Raw genomic sequence first — 24,862 nt, forward strand, 5'->3', positions numbered from 1 at the left:
CAAACTTTGTACTCCCAGTGTCAGCCTCTCTTTTGCAACAAGCCTACTCTGCCCATAGTTTTCCCCATTTCAATTGATGGCAAGTCCATTTTTCCAACTGCCAGGTCAAAAAGTTCTGAGGCGTCTTTGAATCCTTCCCCCCGCCCCCATCATATGCCATATAAAATCATGCAGGAAATTTTGTTGGTTTTATCTTAAAAGTACATTAACAATATATTCAATATCCCTATTACTATCCCTGGTCTGAATTACCATGGCCTCTCAGCTGGATTATTGCAATAACCTGCTACCCATTTCCTTCCTTCTGCCTTGTTTCTCAACACAGCAGTCCAAATTATCCTTTTAAATAAAAGTCAAATTGATCATGTCACTCTTCTACTCAAAACTCTCTAGATGGTCTCATTTCATTGAGAGTTAAAACTTTACAGTGGCCTACTTTGGCCCTAGATGGTCTAGTCCCTCTACAAATTATCTCCCTGACATCACCTTCTGTCATTCTCCCCTTTACTCATTTTGCTTTAGTCACACTGCAGACATATAGCTACCTTGAAGTATTTGTGGTGGGTATTTGCCTCTCAGCAACAGTTGTTCCCCAAATAGCCACATGACTAACTCCCTCATTTCCTGTAAGTCTTTGTTCAGGTATTGACACCTCACTGAGGTCTACTCTGATCATCCTATTTAAAACTGCAACTCACGGGGCGCCTGGGTGGCTCAGCTGGTTGGGCGACTGCCTTCAGCTCAGGTCATGATCCTGGAGTCCCGGGATCGAGTCCCACATCGGGCTCCCTGCTCGGCAGGGAGTCTGCTTCTCCCTCTAACCCTCCTCCCTCTCATGCTCTCTCTCATTCTCTCTCTCGCAAATAAATAAAATCTTAAAAAAAAAACCAAAAGCAAAACTGCAACTCTCTCCTGATCTTCATTATCCTGTTGCAACCAATTACCTCCTAACTCACTGTAATTTACTTATACATTAAAGTTGTTTATTGTTTCTTTTCTCCTAGGAAGACAAGGACTTTTGTCTGTATTTATTCATTGATATATTCCCAAGAGCCTAGCAGAGTCTTAGCACATAAATATTTATCAAATGACTGAGTAAATATGTAATATAACATCTGCATATACATATGTGTACCTCCACATTTATATGTATAAAATTTATATATAAGCATATTTTCAATGACAATAATAATAATGATATCTGATTTGGACTATCTAATTGGGCACACTAAATATTTAGCATTTCAGATTTTATTCAACAGATATGAGAGAAATTCAGTAATTTTTGATATTCTTTAATACAACAAGGTGCTCAAAAACATATAGATATTTAGCATTGGCTTAATAAATACATAAAGTGAGGTTAAAATTATGGTGGTCAAAGAGAAGGCTGTGTGGAGCTCTGAACTTAGATGAGGATATTAAAGACACATTATTCTCAATGGCACAGTTGAGACTCCAATATGCTTCAGTAGGCTGGCGTGATAGTTTAACCCCTTTAACTGTGGATATTAAAACTCATAAGAATACTTGATGCCCAGTATGTATCATTGTTCACATATATTATTTGATTATTACAATAACCCCTGGATATTGTGGCATTCTCATTCCCTATTTACAGATGAGAAACAAAGAGTTGCTAAGGGACATGATCAGGATCATACAAGTAATTAGTGGTGAATATCAGGTGCTAAGCTCAGGTCTTCTGACTAAATCTCTAGACCTTTCCCTGTAGCTTTGGTCAGATATTTTCTAGTAAAAGATCAGTTGCCCTATCTGGAAAGAGGATCACAAGACTGAAGAAAAGTCTTCTATACTAAAAGTCCTAAGGACTTTGATTTGTTGTAAGTTCCTGTTAAGCTTAAGGTGAAAGAAGTCACATAAAGTTTAAAATGGATTTAGGCTGAAATACCAGAGGGGAGATAGACTCACTTAGCTTTGCACCAGTCAGAATGTTTCTAGAGTGACCTATTCACTCTTGCCAATGTGCAAATAATAATAATATTAACTAATATATATTGAGTGCTTACCACATGACAGACATTGCATTTATTAACTATTTAATCTCTAAGTATCACTGATAAACTAGAGGTAGCTCCAGGAAGAGGAATGAAGATGGTGGAGACAAAGCAGGTGGAGGTGGTGGGGTTAAGGAAGGGAGTTAAGGTCTGGAAACCATAAAGACTGGAGATAGGACGACTTAAGGAGGAAATGATATTTATTTTCACATCCAAGCAACATTGTCATATGGAAAAAAGATGAGGTTTTTGTTGTTGTTATTGTGTGTGTGTGCATGTGTGTGTGTGTGTCATCTTAGATGTTTAGAGAAAAATTTAGAGTCAAAGTGACTGAGTTTCACACTTGGGCTCAATAAAGGTGAGTGACTGAAATATTCAAAGTTTTCGAAAATGATACGTATTTCCTTGTGGGATATCCTGGACCCATACACAGGAAGCCTTTAATCATTTCGGGAGTGATCTCATCTATAAGAAATATTGGGAGGAGGAATCTGCCCCAGCATGAAACGACCAGAAGAGTGTGCTTCCAAGTCTAAGATTCTATGGCCATTAAATTAGTCCGAGGCTGACACTTGTGGGGGATGACGGACTCTTGGTCTGAGTCATGCAACTGCTGACGGTACTTAGAATTTTGCTGCCTCTAGTTGGGCCTCCACATCCTGTAAAGAGGCAAAGATATTTCTTTGGCAGTTCTCACAAAGCCAGGCTTTCCTAGGCACCCTTTTTCTCCTGTCTTCCTCTAGCCTGTTTGCTATAGAAATGCCCCCATTCCAGTTAATCTTGCTTTTATCTCAGCTTCTATAAAAAAAAAGTCAATTTTAGGGGCACCTGGGTGGCTCAGTTGTTAAGCGTCTGCCTTCGGCTCAGGTCATGATCCCAGGGTCCTGGGATCGAGCCCCGCATCGGGCTCCCTGCTCCGTGGGAAGCCTGCTTCTCCCTCTCCCTCTCCCCCTGCTTGTGTTCCCTCTCTCGCTGTGTCTCTCTCTGTCAAATAAATAAATAAAATCTTTAAAAAAAAAAAGTCAATTTTATTATTATTAAATCATAAGAGACAAATATGTCACTGTTGAACTTAATTGTCTTTGGAGGTACAACCACCCAAGCCAGCAGAACAGGGGTTAACAACTTGACACATTATTTTTGAGAACTTGCCCATCCCTTCTTTTAAAATTTCCTTTACTAAGAGCCATGTAGCGTGTTGGAGCATTTGAAAAACTTCTTTAGTTATAGAGCCCAGATTCTGTGGGACAGCAGAGTGTCAGCCCTGGCTGCCCTCTATTCCCAATCAGTGGTGCTTAGAAAGAAAAGAGTCAGGATTACGAGGGAAGGAAAAATGCAGTAAGAAAAGAGAGCAAAATGGATCTGAAATGCAAAAAGATGGTTTAAACTACAAACTGAGGAAGAATGACATAAAGAGAAGGAAAAGAATACCTTCTCCCGCAGAACAAAAAAGCCCTGTATCATGGGTTAGTTAAAAAAAAAAATCTCCACCCACATTATAAGACAGATGAACCTCAAGATAGCAATACTGGACTTTGGCAGAAGATAGAAGTCCAAAGGTGACAAATTGCAGGGACTGCATCTTGAACTTGGCATCTTTCCTGAGACCCTTTCAGCTATCGTTTAGGCAGCTGTGTGCTGGGTGTGGAGGCTGCGTGAAGATAGATATTCTGATTTCAATGCATTTCATGCTTTTAATGGGAAACTGAATCCATTTTCTTCAGACGGGTAGCTTAGATTGTATAAAGGTAAGAAACACCTCTCAGCATGAATAAACTCCTCTCAGCAAGAACAAAATAGAAATACACATGAAAGTTAATTTGGCTTTATCTTTTGAAATGGCAGATTTCTGGAAAAGAAAACAGGGTAGCTTTTTCTTCATTAAAACAGAAATTGCTTTTCTAACACTGCGCGAGACCAAATTCTGCTGAAAAGAAAAAGCTAATGCAGGATGTAAAAGGGTTGGTCCTTTTGTTGGGAAGGAGACACCAGGCATAGATATCAGCCTGGGAAGGCAGGACATGCATTTCTTAACAGGACTATTGTTCCCTTAAAAAAAAAAAAAAAAAAAAAAGATTTATTTATTTATTTTGAGAAAGAGAGAGAGAGAGAGAGAAGGAGGAGGGGCAAAGGGAGAGACTCTAAAGCAGACTCCCTACTGAGCGTGGAGTCTCACAAGGGGCTAGATCTCACAACCCCAAGATCATGACCTGAGATGAAATCAAAGAGTTGGTCCCTCAACTGCCTGAGCCACCCAGGTGCCCCTCTTGTTCCTTTTCAATACAACTTTTCTCAGTGGGAGTATCAGCACAAAATAGGGAACCTAATTATGACAAACATTTGCAAGAGGACTTACCTTCTTAGAAGTCATGATCCCAAACAACGGAAACATTAAACCAGGCAGTAAAGCTGTGACTGACAGAGGCAAAGCTTCTGTAAGCCAAAACGTGGCAATGACAAAGAGTGTGTAGGCACATTCTGCTTCCTGGAAAGAACAAAGGAAAAATGCAAGGTGAAATAAAAAGGCTGGAAAATCATCATTTAAATCACAACCACATTTGAGCAGAGGCTGCTGGGAAGATGGTGGAGTAGGACGTCCCTGGGCTCACCTCTTGCCGCGTGGCCGCCTAGAGAGCACCCACATAAATAACCCAGAAAGCAGCCCGAAAACTGGCAGAACAGACTCTCCACAGCCCAGCATAGACAAGAGGCCACAGCAAAGCAGATCCACCCCCTCCGATCGCTCTTGGCAAGATCCCGTCAAAGCGGTGCCACAAGCCTGGCAGTGTGCGCGCAGCCCAGACAAGGGTCAGGACCACTCCAAAGTGAGTCTTGCCCCAGGGAGAGGGGAAGATAACCACACACCAGTCTGACTGTGACCCCAGCAGTGGGTCTGACTGCAGGCCCCACCCACCAACAGAAGTTTCTCCGGGGACGACACAGGGACAGTGTCTGCAGTTCAGTGCTACTGCATCTCTGGCAAACGCCTGGTCTGACTCAACTCAAGCCCAAGGCAGCCCCGGAGCAGCCCACTAACACCACGGGCACCAGACCCTGCCCACAACAGGCAGAGAGCTGTCGCAGACACCAGGACTGAAGGCAAACACATCCCAGCCACAACGGGAGGACAGCCCTGGAGCAACACACATAGGAGACACCCCCTGAAGCACCAGGTTCTGGGGAACAGACATTGCACTGCAGGACCTCTTCTTCATAAAGCCACTACTTTCAAGTGCAGGAGACGTAGCTGACTTTCCTAACAGAGAAACAGACAACGCAAGAGACAGAATGAGGAGACAGAGGAATATGTCCCAAATCAAAGAACAGGACAAAATCAGAGCAGGAGACCTAAGCAAAACGGAGGTAAGTAATATGTCTGATAGCGACTTTAAAGTAATGCTCATAAAGATACTCGCTAGAATTGAGGAAGGACTGCAGGACCTCCATGAGACCCTCCACCAAGAGATAGAAGACATAAAAAAGAACCAATTAGAGCTATTGGACTCACTAAATGGAAATAAAAATAGACTATCTGGAATAAATAGCAAGCAAGAGGAAGTAGAAGAAAGGATCAGCCACCTGGAGGACAGAGTCATGGAAAGCAATCAAGCCAAGCAGATGAGAGGGGGAAAAATACGCAAAATGAAAATAGACCCAGGGAACTCAGCAACACTGTCAGGCATAACAGTCGCATGATAGGGATCCCAGAAGCAGAAGAGCGAGAAAAGGGGGCAGAAGATTTGTCTGAAGAAATAATAGCTGAAAACTTCCTGAATCTGGGGAAGGAAAGAGAAATCCAGATCCAGGAGGCACAACACAACCAAACCAAAGAGGTCTGCACCAAGACACAAAGTAAGTAAGATGGCCAAAAGTAGTGATAAAGAGAGAATTTTTAAAGCAGCAAGAGAAAGGAAAGCAGGTACATACAAGGGAAACCCCATACAGCTATCAGTGGGTTTTTCAGCAGAAACTCTGCAGGCCAGAAGAAAGTGGCATGATAAATTCCAACTGCTAAAAGGAAAAAATCTACAGCCAAGAATACTCTATCCAGCAAGGCTTTCATTTAGAATAGAGGGAGAGATCAAGTTTCCCAGAAAAAAAAAAGTAAAAGCAAAACCAGCACGTCCCTGTTACACATGATGCCATCAGCCTGTGGGTCCCAAATTCACAGTCCAGCCGCCCTCCTGCCTGAGTCAGCATGCACGGCCTGCCATCTGCTAAATGCCAAGTCAACATGCCTTCACCTCAGATTGCCAAGGGCTCAAAGTGACACTCTTCCCCTCAAATTTCAGCCCCTGTGCTCAAGTTTGTGCACAAAAGTGGGAATAATTATAACAGCAGAATGAAGCAACCCAAACATCTAACTATTTCTGTGGAATGTAGAATGGATAAAAGGAGTGTGCTAGGCTGAGAACATCTCCAAAAAGCACATCAAAGAACAATACATACAGCATGATTCTGGTTAGCAAAAAAACAAAACAAAACAAAACAAAAAACCTGGGAAGAATAAAACAAGATGAAACCAGAGAGGGAGACAAACCATAAGAGACTTCTTAAGCATAGGAAAGAAACTGAGGCTTGCTGGAGGGGAGGTTGGGGAGGGGATGGGGTAACTGGGTGGTGGGCATGAAGGACGGCACGTGATGGAATGAACACTGGGTGTTGTATGCAACTGATGAATCACTGAACTCTACCTCTGAAACTAATAATACACTATATTGTTAATTAATTGAACTTAAAATTTAAAAAAAGGAACCCCCCCAAAATAAATAAATCACAACCACATTTGCTGAATGGAGTTGTATCATGTAGAAAGTAAGAAGAAACTTGAAGGCCTCTACACCTTTGAGTTGGGCAGTAAATAGTTATTTCTTAGGGCTTCTAAGGGCCAAAATTTAGTACACATGAAAAACCAAAAACAAAACAAAAAATCCTCCTTCATGAAGTTTCTTTCACATTTCCTTCAAAACAGATAACGGTGTATAGTCAATTTTCTGTGCTCCTTTCAGTGTGTATGAATGCTTGTGTTCACCTTTATATGCCTATAAAATGCCTGAAAAGAACTTCCAGTTCTTCTGGAGTGCATAAGTAGTCAAGTTACTGCCTTTCCCCTGGGGCAAGACATATGTGACTTTCAATTGCATTCCCTGGTGCCTATTGGTTGGCACCAGTGTATACCTGCCTTCCCCTCCTACTAAAAGGGAGAAATCAACCTAGAAAAAACTTTTTGCTGTGCTTTGTTTCAGAGAAAGAAGGACATGCCAAGTTATGTGACATGGATGAGTCTAAATCAGCTCCTAAGTAACATGGACCTGGAGGTTAAGAACCTCCTGCTTTGCTTTTTAGAAAGACAACTGAGCTCCTGAGGAAACACAGGGAGACCCAACAGAAATGAAATTCCTAATAGAATCTGTTGCTTTGCTAGGTATAAAATTGTGTGTTTCTGTTTTAGGGCATTGTTAAGAAATGGTTGAGATTTGGGGTTCAAGATGGCAGAACTGAACTCACTTCTTCCCACAGATGTAACATTATCTACAGCTACACATGAGATAATTTCTTCTGAAGAACTAGCTGAACAGTTTCCTTCATAACAAGGGATAAAAGAGCCACATCCAGACAGATAAGAGAGACAAAGATGTGGTTGCACCAAAAACCTTATGTGTGGTATGGTGACCCACAACTGGGAGGTATCTCAAAATATGGAGTTTCTCCCTGAGGAGTGAGGAGTTTGTGCCCCACATTGGGCACCTCAACTCTTGGGATCTGCACCAGTGCGAAGAGTTCCTGAAATGTCTGACTTTGAAAACCAATGAGGCTTAGGTTCAGGAGAACCATGAGGCTGTAGGGAGTGGAGATTTTACTCTTTAAGGGCTCATGTACAAACTCATCCACCCTGGGACTCAGCACAAAATCAGCAGTTTGAAAACTGCCTAGACCATACATGAAGGAGAGTCATTTGTTAATCTAAAAAGCATCTCACAGAGGGGCAGAGCCTATTAGGACTCTGTCCAGGGATAGAGGTGCTAGTTGGTGCCATTTTTGCATTCTTCCTTTACCTTGCTAACAATAGTGGGTGTGCCCCACTCTTATACTGCCCCTGCATCCCTGCCAGAGCTGGGGAGCTGAATGCCCTGCACTCACAGACCTGCCAAAGCCAGCAGGCAAGTAGAGCCAACACAGGAGATGCCCCTTGAGTGCCTGGCTCTGCTGACCATGGAGCATCTCTAGGCCCTATATATCTGAAACAACTGGAGACATAGTTGTTGGCAGGCTACCACCTCAAGAAACAAGAAAAATCTCAAATAAACTAACCTTGCACCCAAAGGAACCAGGAAAAGTACAATAAAGTCCAAAGTTAGTAGAAGGAAAGGAAAATAAAGATCAGAGTGGAAATAAATGAAATAGAGACTAAAAAGACAATAGAAAAGATCAATAAAACCAAGATCTGGTTCTTTGAAAAGATAAACAAAGTTGAAAAACCTTTAGCTAGACTTCTCTCTAAGAAAAAAAGAGAGAGGGCTTAAATAAATAAAATCAGAATGAAATCAGATAAGTTACACCTGACACCAAAGAAATACAAATAATCATAAAAGACTACTATGAAAAATTATATACCAACAAATTGGACAAACTAGAAGAAATGGATAAATTCCTAGAAAAATACAATCTTCCAAGACAGAATTCTACCAAAGCATTCAAAGATTTAACACTTCTCATTCTCAAACTTGTCCAAAAATTGAAGAGATGGGAATGCTCACAAATTCATTTTATGAGGCCAGCATCAACCTGATACCAAACCCAGAAAAGGACACACAAGAAAAAACAAATTACAGGCCAATATCCCTAATGAACATAGATGCAAAATCCTCAACAAAATATTAGCTAACTGAATTCAACAGTACATTAAAAGGATCATTCATCACGATCAAGTGAGGTTTATTCCACGGATGCAAGAATGGTTCAACATCCACAAATCTATCAAGGTGATACACCACATTAATGAAGGATAAAATTCATATGATCATCTCAGTAGATGCAGAAAAAGCATCTGACAAAACTCAACATCCATTTATGATAAAAACTCTCAACAAGGTGAGTATAGATGGAATGTACCTCAATATAAAAAAAGCCATATGTAACAAGCCCATAGCTATCATCATACTCAATGGTAAAAAGCTGAAAGCCTTTCCTTTAAGATCAGGAACAAGACAAGTGTACCCATTCTCACTACTTCTACTCAACATAGTACTGGAAGTTCTAGCCAGAATAATTAGGCAATAAAAAGAAATAAAAGAATTTCAAATTAGAAGGAAGAAGTAAAACTGTCACTATTTGCAGATGACATAATATTATATAGAGAAAAATCTTAAAGACTCCACCAAAAAACTATTAGGGCCAATAAACAAATTCAAAAAAATTGCAGGATACAAAATCAATATACAAAAATCTGTTGCATTTTATACAGTAACAATGAACTGTCCGAAAAGGAAATTAAGAAAACAATCCCATTTACAACTGCATTAAAAAGTATAAAATACCTGGGAATAAATTCAACCAGGAGGTGAAAGACCTACCTGTATATTAAACACTGAAAGACATTGATGAAAGAAATCGAAGAAGACACAAATAAATGGAAAAATATTCTGTGCTCATGGTTTGAAAGAATTAATGTTAAGATGTCCATATTACCCAAAGCATCCAACAGATTCAATGAAATTCCTATCAAAATTTCAGTGACATTTTTCACAGAATTTGAACAAACAATGCTAAAATTTGTATGGAACACAAAAAGCCTGAATAACCAAGCAATCTTGAGAAAGAAAACAAAGCTAGAGGCATCATACTCCCTGATTTCAAACCATATTACAAATCTATAATAATCAAAACAGTATGGTATTGGCATTAAAAACAGATTCCAAAGTGTGCCAATTTTTTTTTTACTGTGCTTCAAATAAATAGAAAAAATAGTTATTAAAAAAACAGATTAATAGATCAATGGGACAGAATAGAGAGCTCACAAATAAACCCACATATATATGGTCAATTAATTTATGACAAAGGAACCGAGAGTATACAATGGGGAAAGGACAAGCCCTTCAATAAATAGTATTTGGAAAACTGGATGGCCACATGCAAAAGAATGAAACTAGACCACCGCCTTATACCAGATACAAAAAGTAACTCAAAATGGATTAAAGACTTGACTGTACAACCGAAATTTATAAAATAACTAGAAGAAAACATAGTCAGTAAGCTCCTTGACACTGGTCTTGGTGATACTTTTTTTTGGATCTGACTCAAAAGGCAAAAGCAACAAAAGCAAAAATAAACAAATGTGAGTGCATCAAACTGTAGAGCTTATGCATAGAGAGGGAAATCAAATAAAAGTCAACCTAGTGAATGAGAGAAAATATCTGCAAATTATATATTTGGTAAGGAGTTAATATCCAAAATATAAAAATAATCCATAAAACTCAGTAACAAAAACGATAATTAAAAAATAGGCAGAGGATCTGAATAGACATTTCTAAAGAAGACATACAGATGGTCAACAGGCACATGGAAGATGCTCAGTATCTCTAATCATCAGGGGAATGCAAATCAAAACCACATTGAGATCAACCCACACCTGTTAGAATGGCTATGAAAAGGAAAGAAATGAGAAGTGCTGACAAGGATGTGGAGAAAAGGGGAACTCTCATGCATTGTTGGTGGGAATGTAAATTGGTGTAGGCACAAAGGAAAACAGCGTGGAGGTCCTTCAAAAAATTAAAAATAGAACTACCATATGACTCAGTAATTCCATTACCGGGTACTTATCTGAAGAATATGAAAACACTAATTTGAAAAGATACACACACCCCTATGTTCATTGCAGCATTACTTAACAATAGCCAAGGTATGGAAACAATTTAAGTGTCCATTGATGGATGAATGGATAAAGAAGATGTGGTGTATATATGTAATATATATATATAGAGAGAGATATAGAGGGAGATGTCACACACACACATTCGTTGGAATCTCTCAGCCATAAAACAATAATAAAATGTTGCCCTTTGTGGCAACATGCATGGCCCTCAAGGGTATTAAGCTAAGTGAAATAAGTTACACAGGGAAAGACAAATACCACATGATTTTACTTATATATGGAATCTAATAGACCCATGAGCAAACAAAATCAGACCAAGCCAAACTCATAGATAAAGAGAACAGATTGGTGGTTGCTGGAGGGGAAGGAGTTGAGGAAGGTAGACAAAATGGGTTGAAGAGAATCAAAAGGTATAAAATTCCAGTTATAGAATAAAGAAGTCATGGGGATGTATTGTACAGCAAGATGCTAAGAAAGAAAATCTTAAAAGTTCCTATCATAAAAAAAAAATGGTAACTTTGGTTGCAGATGGTAACTAGACTTACTGTGGTGATCATTTCACAATGTATACAAATGTGGAATCATGTTTAATTATACCTGAAACTAAGAGAATGTTGGATATCAATTATACTTCAATAAAAAATGGTTGAAATGTATTATTGTATTTGGCTTATATAAAAGATTTTGAAATGGAATCACCTGGAGTGTATTAAGTGATTGACAAAAGTTAGCATCTATTACATGGCTTTGTTTTGCTCTCACAGGGCTTAATCTCTGCGAATTCTGAGTTGCATATGAAAAATTTATAAAAACTGCTGTCTGAGTTTAATGAGGTATTTTATTTATGGTTTTCCCAGGGCAATAACATTTCTAGCTCTGCTGCCCCCCGATTCTCCCACGTCAGGGTGAATCCTCGGAGCTTGGTGTTTGGTCACCTAGTGTCCCTGCACTTTCAGTGGGAGGGTCTAAGAAATCCTTAATAAACTAGGATTACGTTGCACCTTCACCATGTTCTCTCTTCAAAGGAGAAAGAATAAAGATGTTTGGATGTTAAGAGTTTTATAGAAAGTCTGCCTCTATAACCTTGAAAATAAAACGGTGAAACAAAGCTGGGCCTTGACTAAAACTTCCTAATTTGCTCTGGAGAGAATTTGTGAATACTAACTTAATTAATTAATTTTTTTAAAAAGATTTTATTTATTTATTTTAGAGACAGAGAGAGTGTGAGCAGGGGGAGGGGCAGGGGAGAAGGAGACAATCTCAAACAGACTCTGCACTGAGCATAGAGTCCAATGTGGGGCTCGATCTCATGACGCTGAAATCATTACCTGAGCCGAAATCAAGGGTCAGATGCTCAACCAACTGAGCGACCCAGGCGCCCCCCACAATACTAGCTTAATTTAAAATACCAATGCATGAGAATGACCAGGCCTGCATTTTCTCTTGGTGAGAACACATGAATAACCCAACCTCCTTACCACTTTGTTTTCTATCATACTTGCAGGAACCTAGATTTCAAAGATAAATGAACCCCTTTACTGCCTTGCTCTTTTGCCACAACCAAATCCTCTATCTATCCCTGTCATTTTCTCTCTCTGATATGCCCCTCAACCTCCATCCCACTTCCTCCACTGCAGGCAAGCCTATTGCACACCACACCGTCTTCCAAGGAGCCACTTTGATTTTGTCATTCCCTTGCGTAAAGCCAGATTAAGGGACTAGTCACCCTGACAACGACTTGGAGCATCAACCTATAAGGGACTGCTTAAAACAGAAAAATAAATAGAAAATCCAGTGCTAGCTAACATAACCCGTTTCATCTCAACATGGGTCTATTTCAGCTAGACATCATAGTCTGCTCAGAAGTGGCAACTTTTAAAACACAATAAAAAGCAAAATTTCAAGAATTAAATTATTAGTTTCCCTAACAACTTTCATACTTTAACTGCCTAGCCCTGACTTAAAATCAAGTCAGTGATTTTCAGTTGTTTATCGGAAATAATCTAAAATCCTCATCTTGCGTTCGAGGTCACCTGCAGTCTAACCATAATAAGACTTACCCGACTTACCCCAATACTTCCTGACATCACATCTCTATTTCTATAGAGTTTATTGCCTTCTTGATGTTTGGGTTATGATCCCTGCTCCTCATCATGCAACCTTTTTCTGAACTTTTAATACATAATGTTCGGCCAAGTAGTCATACTGGTAAGTCCCCAGATGCCCGTAAGTGACAGCTTCTAACTGCCTGTAACTATACTCTGGACTCTTGGACCCTTTGACCCAGTTTGACTATTGAGACGAAGCAGCAAGCTGACGACCAAGTCTAACAAGAACATACATTTTATTTGACTCACGGTGTTATGTATGCGTGTGGGTTTCATTTGAAACATGATCTACAAACCAACACATTTCATATTAAAAATAAAATCTGGATTTCTGGCTTACCTTGAAAAACTAAGGAGTTTGGTAATATTAGGATCATATTCTTCCATGTCAACAATTCTTTGGACTCAAGGAGAGCTTACCCTTTAAAGACAGACTTGTGCTTTTCAGTTCTGCACAGCACCGCACCATTTCACTTAATTCTCTTATCTGCTTGGCCTTTGTTAGCATTTTAATAAAATCTCTGGTAATAAAAATGCTACCTTGATACTCTGCCTTGCAAAAAAATCTTATTTTACCATTCCAGAATCAACACTTCGGCCGTTTGTTTGAATTGTTCTGCCCAACCCCCAGTGTGGTCCATGGACCAGCAGCATCAGCATGACCTCAGAGCTTGTGAGAAATGCAGAAATCAGGCCCTTCCCCAGATTTACTGAATCAGAATCAGTATTTTCAGGTTCCCCAGGTGATTCTTATACAGGTTCAAGTTTGAGAAGCACTGGGTTACTTCCTCTTCCAGACCTTCCCTTTTATCTTTAACTCTGGGTCCAACTTGGAAACCGGACACTTGCTTCCAGGAAATGTTCTACCCAAATTCAATCCCCAGATTCAGAACGTATTTTGAAAAGCTGCCCATCCTTCAGTGTTAAGGTTCAAATTTACATCTTATCTATGCAGCTTCCCCCAAACATTCATGCACATTTTATATTTTTGCATATGAGTCCCAGGAGGTTATAACTGCAACTGGCTAAGGCATCATATCTGCATTGTTCCTAAGAGTTGCCTTCCCAGAATCTGTGGGAAATGCCCCATTTTTCATAACTTAATGAAAGCTTAAAGTCTAGAAAAAGAGGAATACAGAATTATCCAGAGGGCTAGGGCTGGGTGGGTAGGATGGCAATCTGTCTCAGTTTTCTTGGGATAGTGCTGGTTTCCACCTGTTGTCTTTCTGATTAGCAACCCTTTTTCATTCTCAAGTGTCCCTCATTGATAAATTACACAGATTTCCTACTGATGGGTCCACCATCCTAGGAATATCTCCTTCCAATTCCTGTTTTCTATTATGTGATCTTTCTTGGTCAGGCTTGGAGTCATGGGCAGGAAAGTGTTCTTTCCCATCAACACCCTTCAGGCATTTAACAACAGAAGGTTAATACAGATACAGTGTCAAGCATTTTCTTTTAAGAATCTAATATTAAGGGGCGCCTGGGTAGCTCAGTTGTTAAGCATCTGCCTTCGGCTCAGGTCCTGATCCCAGGGTCCTGGGCTTGAGCCCCTCATCTGGCTCCCTGCTCGGCCGGAAGCCTGCTTCTCCCTCTCCCTCTCCCCCTCCTTGTGTTCCCTCTCTTGCTGTGTCTCTCTCTGTCAAATAAATAAATAAAATCTCAAAAAAAAAAAAAAGAATCTAATATTAAAATATATAGAATTATTTTTTAAAACCAAAGATCTGTGAATGTTCTTATTAAGAAGTAACAAAAGATACAGGAAAACATTTCATTGTTTTCTATTATTCATACATATTCAAAAAAACTAATATTACGGTGAGTAATTTTTGGTGAACAGGTTCTTCTGATGAAGAAGAAAACTCGTAAGTTGTCTGTGCTGCCACTGGAAATGTGTCCTGGATATCTGATTCGCAGAACCAGCTCTGCGGTAGGGGAAAAATTCCTTTATTTTGTCAGTAGAAATCCAGAGACTGACCCGTTATCTCTAGCTATATCATCTTTGTCTCCTGTTGATCCCTTTAATGTTTTTCTCTTCCCTCTCTCCACCTTCTTAGCAATCCCCCTGCTCCTACAATGGAGCGGCTCCACCATTACCACCCCCAGCCCTCACCACCGCCACTCCTACTACCACAGGCAAACAATGATAAAGCAACAATAAAAGAAGACCCGTTGTCAAGTCCGTTAGACTGTGGGTGAATTGTTTTCCCCTCTCTTTCAATTCTTCCCAAGTCTAGTGGAAGTCGCTGATATCCTTATTAAAATGAACTCTGCAACCATAACAAGTAATAATTTGAATAACATTTTGTTCTAGAAATAGCAAAGCACTTTGGTACATGAGTTCTTGAGCTGAATTAGAGCAACACAATAATGTCTACTTCTTTTTTGTTTATTGTGATGGAAAATATAGAAAGGAAAAAAAGATTCAAAAGTCTAAGACTGATCTTACAAAAAAGATTTTTTAAAATCATGATTCAGTCCCAAAATACTACATGAAACAAAGGGTGCGGGGAGTTGAGAGGGCTTCCTCAAATAAAAATACCTCAAAATAAAAGAACAAAATTTTCTGTTTAAAAATTTATATATTCCCTACCATTTCCAAAAATTACATGGGTAATTTTCAGCAAACAAACCACATGCAGCCAGACAGAGGCAGTTGTGCAGAATACAGATGTTGTAAATCCCATTACATAGCATGAGGTGTAATGTCACTTAACCAGGGTTTCCTGCTCTGTGTACACCATGCCTCCCTGGCTCATTTAGGGCCACCTCCACCTTTTCTATTGTACGAAGATTCTCCAATAGCACCAGAGAGATGAAGCTATTAGGTGCAGACTGATTATCAATATGGAGAGGAAATTTCTGTTTCCTGACAATAAAGAAAAATGTATTAGAAACCTTCTAGCAATCTATCCTTTTTTTCTTTATTTTTTTTATTATGTTCATTTAGCCAGCATATAGTACATCATTAGGGTTTTTTTAAAATTTTTTATTGTTATGTTAATCCCCATACATTACATCATTAGTTTTAGATGTAGTGTTCCATGATTCATTGTTTGTGCATAACACCCAGTGCTCCATGCAGAACGTGCCCTCCTTAATACCCATCATCCGGTTACCCCATTCCTCCACCCCCCCTCCCTTCTGCAACCCTCAGTTTGGTTCCCGGAGTCCAGAGTCTCTCATGGTTTGTCTCCCCCTCTGATTTCTTCCCGTTCAGTTTTCCCTCCCTTCCTCTGTGGTCCTCTGCCCTATTCCTTATGTTCCACATAGCAGTGAAACCATATGATAATTGTCTTTCTCTGCTTGACTTATTTCACTTAGCATAATCCCCTCCAGTTCCATCTATGTTGATGCAAATGGTGGGTATTCATCCTTTCTGATGGCTGAGTAATATGCCATAGTATATACGAACCACATCTTCTTTATCCATTCATCTATTGAAGGGCATCTTAGCTCCTTCCAGTTTGGCTATTGTGGACATTGCTGCTATGAACATTGGGGTGCACATACCCCTTCTTTTCACTAAATATCTATCATTAATAAACAACATATGGTTTTAAAGACTTTTTTTTTTTTAATTTATTTGACAGAGAGAGACACAGCAAGAGTGGAAACACAAGCAGGGGGAGTGGGAGAGGGAGAAGCAGCCTTACCACCGAGCAAGGAGCCTGATGTGGGACTCGATCCCAGGACCCTGGGATCATGACCTGAGCCGAAGGCAGACGCTTAACGACTGAGCCACCCAGGCGCTCCAACATATGGTTTTACAATCAAATAAGGTTTACTGCATATATTATTTTTCAACTTGTTTTTTCACTCATGTGAAGAATGCCTTTTTACTCTATCATTTTAGTCATGTATTTCAAGAATGCATTCATACTGATACATGTAGACCTATTGTTAATTCATTTTAAATGGACATGGCATTTCTTTTTATGTATGTATTACAATTCATTTGTCCATTTTTCTACTGAAGGCTCTTTCCCTTCAATTTTTCATTATTATAAGGCTATGAACATCTTTTTACCTACCTTTATGTGGATATAGGAAAGAAATTTTCTAAGCTAGAGTATAAAAGTGGTAGTGAAATTTCTGAATGGAAGGGTGGATTCTAATTGTAGTGGGTATTGCCCAATTGCTATCCAAGATGGTTGCATCGGTTTACGTCAATACCAACAATGTGAGAAAGTTCCTTTTTTACCAACCGTTAGTATATTGGGCTAATTTATTTGACAATCTGATGGTATAAAAAAGTTCTTCTTAATTTAATTTGTATTTGCTTGAATACCACTGAAGTATTTTTTCATGGTTATTGAACATAATTGTTTCTCTCCTGCAGACTACCTTATTTATAGCCTCTTACCATTTTTCTGTTGCTTGTTTGCTTCTCTTTTTCACGAATTTGTGCTTATTTTTAGATTCTTAATTATTTCTTTATGAGTGAAATATTTGCAAATATTTTTCTTCATCTTTGGCTGATTTCTGGAATTTGCTTTATTCTACTTTTGGATGACAAGATTTTACTGCAGGTATTTTTAAATTCTTTGTTATGTTTTTTGTTTGTTTGTTTTTACTATCTTGTATGAGAAATTCTTCCTGTATTACATACTTCCATATTTTTTTCTAAAGTTTAAAAATTTTCAAGTGTGGGGCCTTGATTTATTTGTATAGGAAACTGATACCTTATTTTTCTTAAATGGGGAGCCAAAATGCCCTGGCTTTTTAAATTGGATGGTCCATCTTCTCCCCACCAATTCCTGTTGCTATGTCAAATTTTTACAAATGCAGGCACATATGTTTCTGGGCTCTTTATTTTGTCCCTCAATCATGGCCACCTTTTAAAAATCACTTCTTGCAAAATTATTAAGCCCTTTTAATTATTACAGCTTTTCAACAAGTTCTACAATCTGTATCTCAAGACCCTCAAACTTGCCCTGATTCCCCTATTGTTTTCATTCTATTTGGAGTGCTTTCATCACTGTGTTGATTCCATTCTCAGTCTTTCTTTTTTATTATTATTAAGCTTTTCTTTCTTTTTTTAATTTAAATTCAGTTAATTAACATATAGTGTATTATTAGTTTTAGAGGTAAAGTTTAGTGATTCATCAGTCTTTTTAAGATTTTATTTATTTGTCAGAGAGAGGGAGAGTGGGAGAACGAGCACAAGCATGGGGGGAGCGGCAGGCAGAGGGAGAAGCAGGCTCCCCACTGAGTAGGGAGCCTGACTCGGGACTCGATCCCAGGACCCTGGGATCATGACCTGAGCCGAAGGCAGACACTTAACCGACTGAGCCACCCAGGCGCCCCTCATCAGTCTTATATAATACCCAGTGCTCATTACATCACATGCCCTCCTTAGTGTCCATCACCCAATTACCCCATCCCTACACCCACCCCCCCTCCAGCAACCCTCAGTTTGTTTCCTGTGATTAAGAGTCTCTTATGGTTTGTCTCCCTCTCTGATTTTGTCTTGTTTTATTTTTCCCTCCCTTCCCCTATGATCCTGTTTTGTTTCTTAAACTGCACAAATGAGTGAGATCATATGATAATTGTCTTCCTCTGATTGACTTATTTCACTTAGCATAATATCCTCTAGTTCTATCCACATTGTTGCAAAAGGCAAGATTTCATTTTTTTGATGGCCGAGTATTCCACCCCACATCTTCTTTATTCATTTATCTCTCGATGGACATCTGGGCTCTTTCCATAGTTTGACTATTCTCAGTCTTTCTTAATTATCTTCTTGCATGTTGAGATTGAGTGGTAGTTGTTTTATTTTTGTGTTTATTCTTTCTGTAGTCTTTATTCCTCATCTAGAAGCTTTACGGTTGCCTCCAGTAAGTCCCTAGCTTCCCACCTGGAATGTCTTATCTTGGCAGCCTGGGGTCCTGTCTTACCAGGACAGTGCAAATCCAATCATCTAGCTGGATCCAGTAGCTTGAGTCAGGTTCTGGTGGGGAGGCCAGGAAGTGCCTACCTCCCATGAATGCTACCACAGACAGTTGTCTGTAGCTTTTTTTTTTTTTTTTGGTAGCAAGAAAACTACTCTCTGGCACTTAATTCAGGTCATTGAACCTGACTGATCCCAGGATGATGTGGGAGCATTTTCAATCATAGGTCCTCACCTTCACTGCCCTTGTTTGCTTGTCTGACCCGTTCTGGTCAATGGAAACATGTATTTGCTTCATATTTAAAGTGGAGAATGGTTGGGGTAGAGGTGTCCCAACTGTATGAACTTCATCTACACTGCTAATCATAAACTTTATAGATAGAAGAACTTATTTAAAAGGTGAAGACATCTAACAAGTAAATTGACAAATCTGCTTTTCTGACTTATGAATAAGTAAAAGGATGGGAAAATAACATCTATGAATGCCTACTACACACCAGATACAATACTTGGTGTTCCACATGACTTATCTTATTTAGTCCACACCAACATTCTTTGAGGTGGGTATTGTAATTCCATGTTCAAGTAGGGATCAATGATCACACTGCTAGTATGTGGTAGAGCCAGGCTTCAATCCAAGCAAAAATGCCACGAAAGCATATATTTGTTGTTTATGGCTCTATTCCCAGCACTTAAAGCAGCACCAGGCATGTAGCAAGCACTCAGTAATATTTGTTGAATAACTGTTTTCTTCTCACGGTTTTTCTGTGTTCTTCTTACAGTTGTTTCTATTTATATGTCTTGATCCCTATATAAAAGTCTCAATAGCTATCCTAAACATAAAATTCTTCAGCATAGGAACCTCTTTTCTTTGCCTTTTCTTTTTTCTTTCCTACTTGCTGGCACCGGATATCTTAACCCTCACCCCAGTGGGGGAATGTCTCTCCAGTTTTCCCGGAGCTCTCATCTCTCTTGCCAGTAAACAAGAACTGGAGCTGAAACTTCTCCTGCATCGGTTACTTCCTCACAGCTGACACTTTCATACTTCCCCAGGCCCCATTTAACAATAACACAGTCATATCTTGTCTTAACCATCTCAACCAAGTGCAGCCAGGGTACTTGCTGCAGAGGTAGGAAGGCAAATGAAGCTATGACTAGGCCATTTGGATAATGGCTTCTCCCCCACAAATTCCGACTGTAAAATTGTCTTGGGAAGTGTGGCTGATTATATTTAAAAATCACCTTGGTTCTCTTTTAAATTATACCTCCAGATGAAATTGAAATAAAAATTGGCTGTAAAATATAGTTTTTTTCACCCCTTCCCTCCATTTTTTAATGACACTCTGACTGATATTAGGGAGCAATTTGGCTGATGAATTAGTATGCATGTGGGTATGATCTCTCAGCACAGCTTGAGAAAAGCAGGACCAATCATAGGCCTCACTCACTGCAATTGATTTTCTAAAGGGAAAGCAGAGCAATTAAGAAAGGAGAAAAATCATGCATTTTAAATCTGGGTGCTACAAGAAAAACACTATTATTATTCGACAGAGCCTGTAAAGGGCTTTGCATGGTTTGGGATACACCTACCCCTTCTGCTGCAGTGATTTCTCAAGACTCAATCCGTATTAATTGCAAGGCTTAAAATGATTGGAAATATTCTCCTGTCGGAAGATGAAGAGTAAGGAGGCGCTCAACTTACAAAGTCAAGGAAAAATAACTAGCATTTCTTGTTGGTTTTTAGCGGATAGCAGGGAAAGGCAACTGGTGGGGCCACTATGCCAATTACTGGAGAACGTTTAACTCCTTCTTTTCATTTAATCTCTGCAACTAATTAGCAATGAAGATGCACCATCTTCACCCCCTGTGCACACAATGGAGTTCACCTGGTTCTCCAACCTGAGAGTGCATTAGAGGGTGATCAAAATGCAGTCTGTGGATTAACTGCTTCACAATCAGGAGGAGTCTGGTAAGCGTGCACCGTCTTGGGCTTCACAGCCAGAGCTTGTGATTTTTAAACAAGTAGCTCAGGTGAATTTGCGGCAGCCGATCCACAGATAACATTTAAAACTCGTTTAAGAGTCTTGTTCACTTTACAGATGACGAAGTGGGCCAGGGGTAGCATGCCAGAATCACTTGGGGAGTTTTTTCGGATACGCGAGAGAAGTCAGGGCGGCTGAGGCTATGCTGTGGCAAAAGTCCCTAAATCTCAGCAGCTTAGACAACCAAAGTCTGGCTTGCTCCTACTATCTGTCCACCATGGGTCATGGTTACCCTGCAATCCAGGCAGAGGGAGGCCTCATCTCAACTTGGACTTTTGTAATCGAAGACCCAGAAACAATGGAGTAAGGCAAACTGTACGTAAGCTTTTAAAGATCTGATACAAATACCATTAAAGAAACGATATCCTCGATGGGCTTGGGAGTCAGATAATCCTCTTACTCCCTTTACAGGCTATGTGATTGGGCAAATTGCTTAACCTCTTTCATTAAGTCTCTGCTCATCTGTAATAATGGGGATGATATTGAGTATTTCTAATGGTTGCTATGAAGCTTATAATGGATATTCACATTCATTATCAGTACCAAGCTAGGTATAAAAATGTACCATGGAAGGAAAAAAAGAGACGCCCTCCTCTTACACCAGCGTTCTTGTTCTGTCCCTCTGCCACACTTGTCACTCTGTTGGAAGTTCTTTCCTTTCATCGTCTTCTTTCTCCTGCATCCTAGCATCCTATCTTTCCTCCAAGATCTAGATTAAGTTCCCCCCATCCTTCTGCCATGGGAAATCATCAGTCATTCATTCAGCATAGCTATCAGCTATCTACTGTGTGACTGGCACTATGTTCTTAAGGCCTTTACATCTGGCGGGGAGGGAATGATGAAAGCAAAATGGAATACATACTATAACGCAGGCCGAGGTATCCATTATGCAATGAGGGCATTGAGGAGGATTCTCAGTTTGTATCACTGCTGGAGCTGCCTTTCTCAAGAAGGACAGAGCAAGAGGGGAGAGCATTCCAGGACAAGGGTACAGCATGTGACAAGACCAAGAGGCAAGAATAGCCATGAATAGTCAGTAGTAACCCAGGGACTGCAAATAGCGAAATATCACTAACGTGGAAAACATGAATGCGGGAGACAGGTACTGGGGGCTTAGGGGAAGGTTGTTAGGACAAACAAATGGCAAAATCTTGAAAATCCGTCAGTGTATACATGTTTTGTGTAGATATTTTTTCCCCTGTAGGCAAAAGGGAATCACTGAAGAAGTTTGACCAGGGGTACAATAGGACCAGGTTGGCATTTTAAAAATAGTGCTCTGGCAGGAGACTTTCGGGAAAAGACTGTGAAATGGTCCATGGGAAAGAGAGATGGGACAGCCTCAAGGAAAGCAGTGCCAGGAATGGAGATGAAGAAGCAGATGGGAGGGGGGTGGATTTAGGAGGTGAGGCGACATAGTCTGATGATTTGCAGCACCTGAGATGACACACAGGTTTCAGGCTGGGAATGGGGTGAAGGCTAGCAGGTTCTCTGAGACAAAGAAAGCAGAAGGAGAGGCAGGTGGTGGGCAAGTGGGACTGTGTATGGTTGGGGGCATGGAGGGGCTGGAGGAGGATGTATCCCCAGAGATTTATCTACCTTTTAATTACATGTTTAGACACAAATGATTTGTTTAAATCATTTGGTACTTATTTATATACAACCTTATTTTTTTAGAGATTTTATTTATTTATTTGACACAGAGAAAGAGAGATAGTGAGAGAGAGAGAGCACAGGCAGGGGGAGCAGGAGAGGGAGAAGCAGCCTCCCCACTGAGCAAGGAGCCCAATGTGGGGCTCAATCCCAGGACTCCGGGATCATGACCTGAGCTAAAGGCAGATGCTTAACTGACTGAGCCACCCAGGCGCCCCTATATACAACCTTATTTTGTGATTAATGTTTGCCACAGTGTATATTGACTTTTCAGAAACTGTGCAAGCTACTTGAAAGCAGAAACATTAATTTAAACTTACGTTTATATCCCACAGTTCACTTAGCACAATACTTTGGGTTTGTAAGTTCTCATAAAATATTCATGAAAGACTATATATCAAATTTGGATTTCCTGGTTTTGTTCATCTACCACATTACTATCATGATTTCTATTTTTTCTTTTTCCTTGTCCTCCATCATTCTGATGCTCTTTTGTGACTAAAATGCTTACTTTCTTGGAGTTTACAGCATTTTCCCCCTTATCTTAAATCTCTACCATATTTTAAACCAACATTTAAGATAGTATCAATTATTTCTATTAATATGTTTATTTGACTTGTCCCTTTCAAAGTTCATGTTTTCTTGGAATTCCTCCCTTTCCTCTTCTTTCACTTGTAGTCATTTTAAATTCTCTCCCCTTCATTTTCATTTTCTCTGTGAGACTTCCCAACATACCACTTCTCTCCTTCTGGTACATTCTTTATCACTTACAAGTTACATTTCTCTGTGAACATGATATTTCTGTTTTTGTTTTTGTTTTTGTTTTTTTAAGATTTGGCACCATAAGTCTCTCATTATGTACCATTTCTTCTATTTATTATAATTTCTATCATAACTTTAAAATTCATGATATAGCAGATGAATATATTGTGAAGGAAGCATAGATAGCACACAACAGCTGCAGAAATACAGCTGGCCCTTAATGCTGTAGTTCCTCCCTCCCTAACCCGTGCTGTGTCTGTGCACTAATGCTCTGCTATGTTGATTCTCCCATTCTCTTTTCTCTTCAAGTCTCTCTTGGTGCAAAATATTTTGCAGAGAAACCCTGAAGTATCTGAGAGATAACTGAAATCTGGTTTTGGTTTTACAACCAATCAACTAGGGCATGCTGCTCAATATCTGCATGTCTATTTCCCTTCCCCTTATCTCAAAAAGGGATCCTGGGGCATCTGGGTGGCTCAGTCAGTTAAGAGGGCTAAGCATGGGACTCTTACTTTCAGCTCAGGTCAAGATCTCAGGGTCATGAGATGGACTGGGTGTGGGGCTCCGCTCTCAGGGCAGAGTCTGCTTGAGATTCTCTCCCCCACCCTCTTCCTCTCCCCCTCCCCTCACTTATGCTCACATGTGCTTGCTCGCTCTCTCTCAAATAAATGAAAAAATAAAATAAAATCTAAAAAAAGGGGTCCTAATTAGAGATAAACTAGAGATAAGCCAACAAAGATATACCTGGAAGAAATGCACTCTATACACAGAAAATATTATTGCTCAATTTTCTCTACTTACTGCTCCTCAAAACACACTGCCTTCTTTTTGTCTCTTTGTTTTATTAATAGAAATACAAAGAAAAGTTAAGAATTGAAAAAATGAGTAAGGAAATAGTATAGAGTACTGAGAAAAGTAAAAACAAGATACTAGAAATAGTAATAAAAGAACAAAGTTGCACAGAGGATATCACTGGAACAATGGCATGTGCCCTAGGCCAATTTTAACTTTTTATCTGAGAATATTTAAGAAATTTCCTCTCCAAAATGAGAAAAACTCAGTGCAATTATTAATTTCATTCAAATATTTACATAAATGGGAATTATGTTACAGGCTTGTTTTATTGATCACTAACTACTACTAATTGGAGAAAGACTAAGACTACTTCTTTGTTTATGTGACAAAAAGATAGCATTTCTGATGTTTCAGTGTAAAGCAATAAGAAAATAGGATTCCTTTAGTAAAGTGACATTTATCCCAATATATTGGGAGTATACTTATTATAACACTGTGGAAGCTATAAAGACACAGATACTCATTTGTGGTTGAAATCACAGCTCTAGAGTCAGACAGATGTTGATTGGAGACATTTATATAGCCACATTTTGGTAAGCTATTTACTTGTTTCTGTCTCTGTTTCTAATCTGCAAAATTGGACTAATAATTATACTTAATTCATAAGGATTAAATTTGAGGTTTTGTTTGACTTATGCCTGTGAGCATATTCTTCTTTGCTA

The 24,862-nt window shown here is 39.5% G+C and overlaps 1 protein-coding gene across 1 annotated transcript in view; it reads right to left on the minus strand.

Moving 5' to 3' along the window:
- Positions 1-24,862, minus strand: part of SLC13A1 (solute carrier family 13 member 1) — a 107,579-nt gene that overhangs the window by 63,390 nt on the left and 19,327 nt on the right. Inside the window, exon 3 of the mRNA XM_036081882.2 lies at positions 4,375-4,503. Coding sequence (XP_035937775.1) covers positions 4,375-4,503 — 129 coding nt within the window. The remainder of the gene's footprint in view (positions 1-4,374; positions 4,504-24,862) is intronic.

This window comes from Halichoerus grypus, chromosome 12 (assembly GCF_964656455.1).
Source record: "Halichoerus grypus chromosome 12, mHalGry1.hap1.1, whole genome shotgun sequence".
Taxonomy (NCBI): domain Eukaryota; kingdom Metazoa; phylum Chordata; class Mammalia; order Carnivora; family Phocidae; genus Halichoerus; species Halichoerus grypus.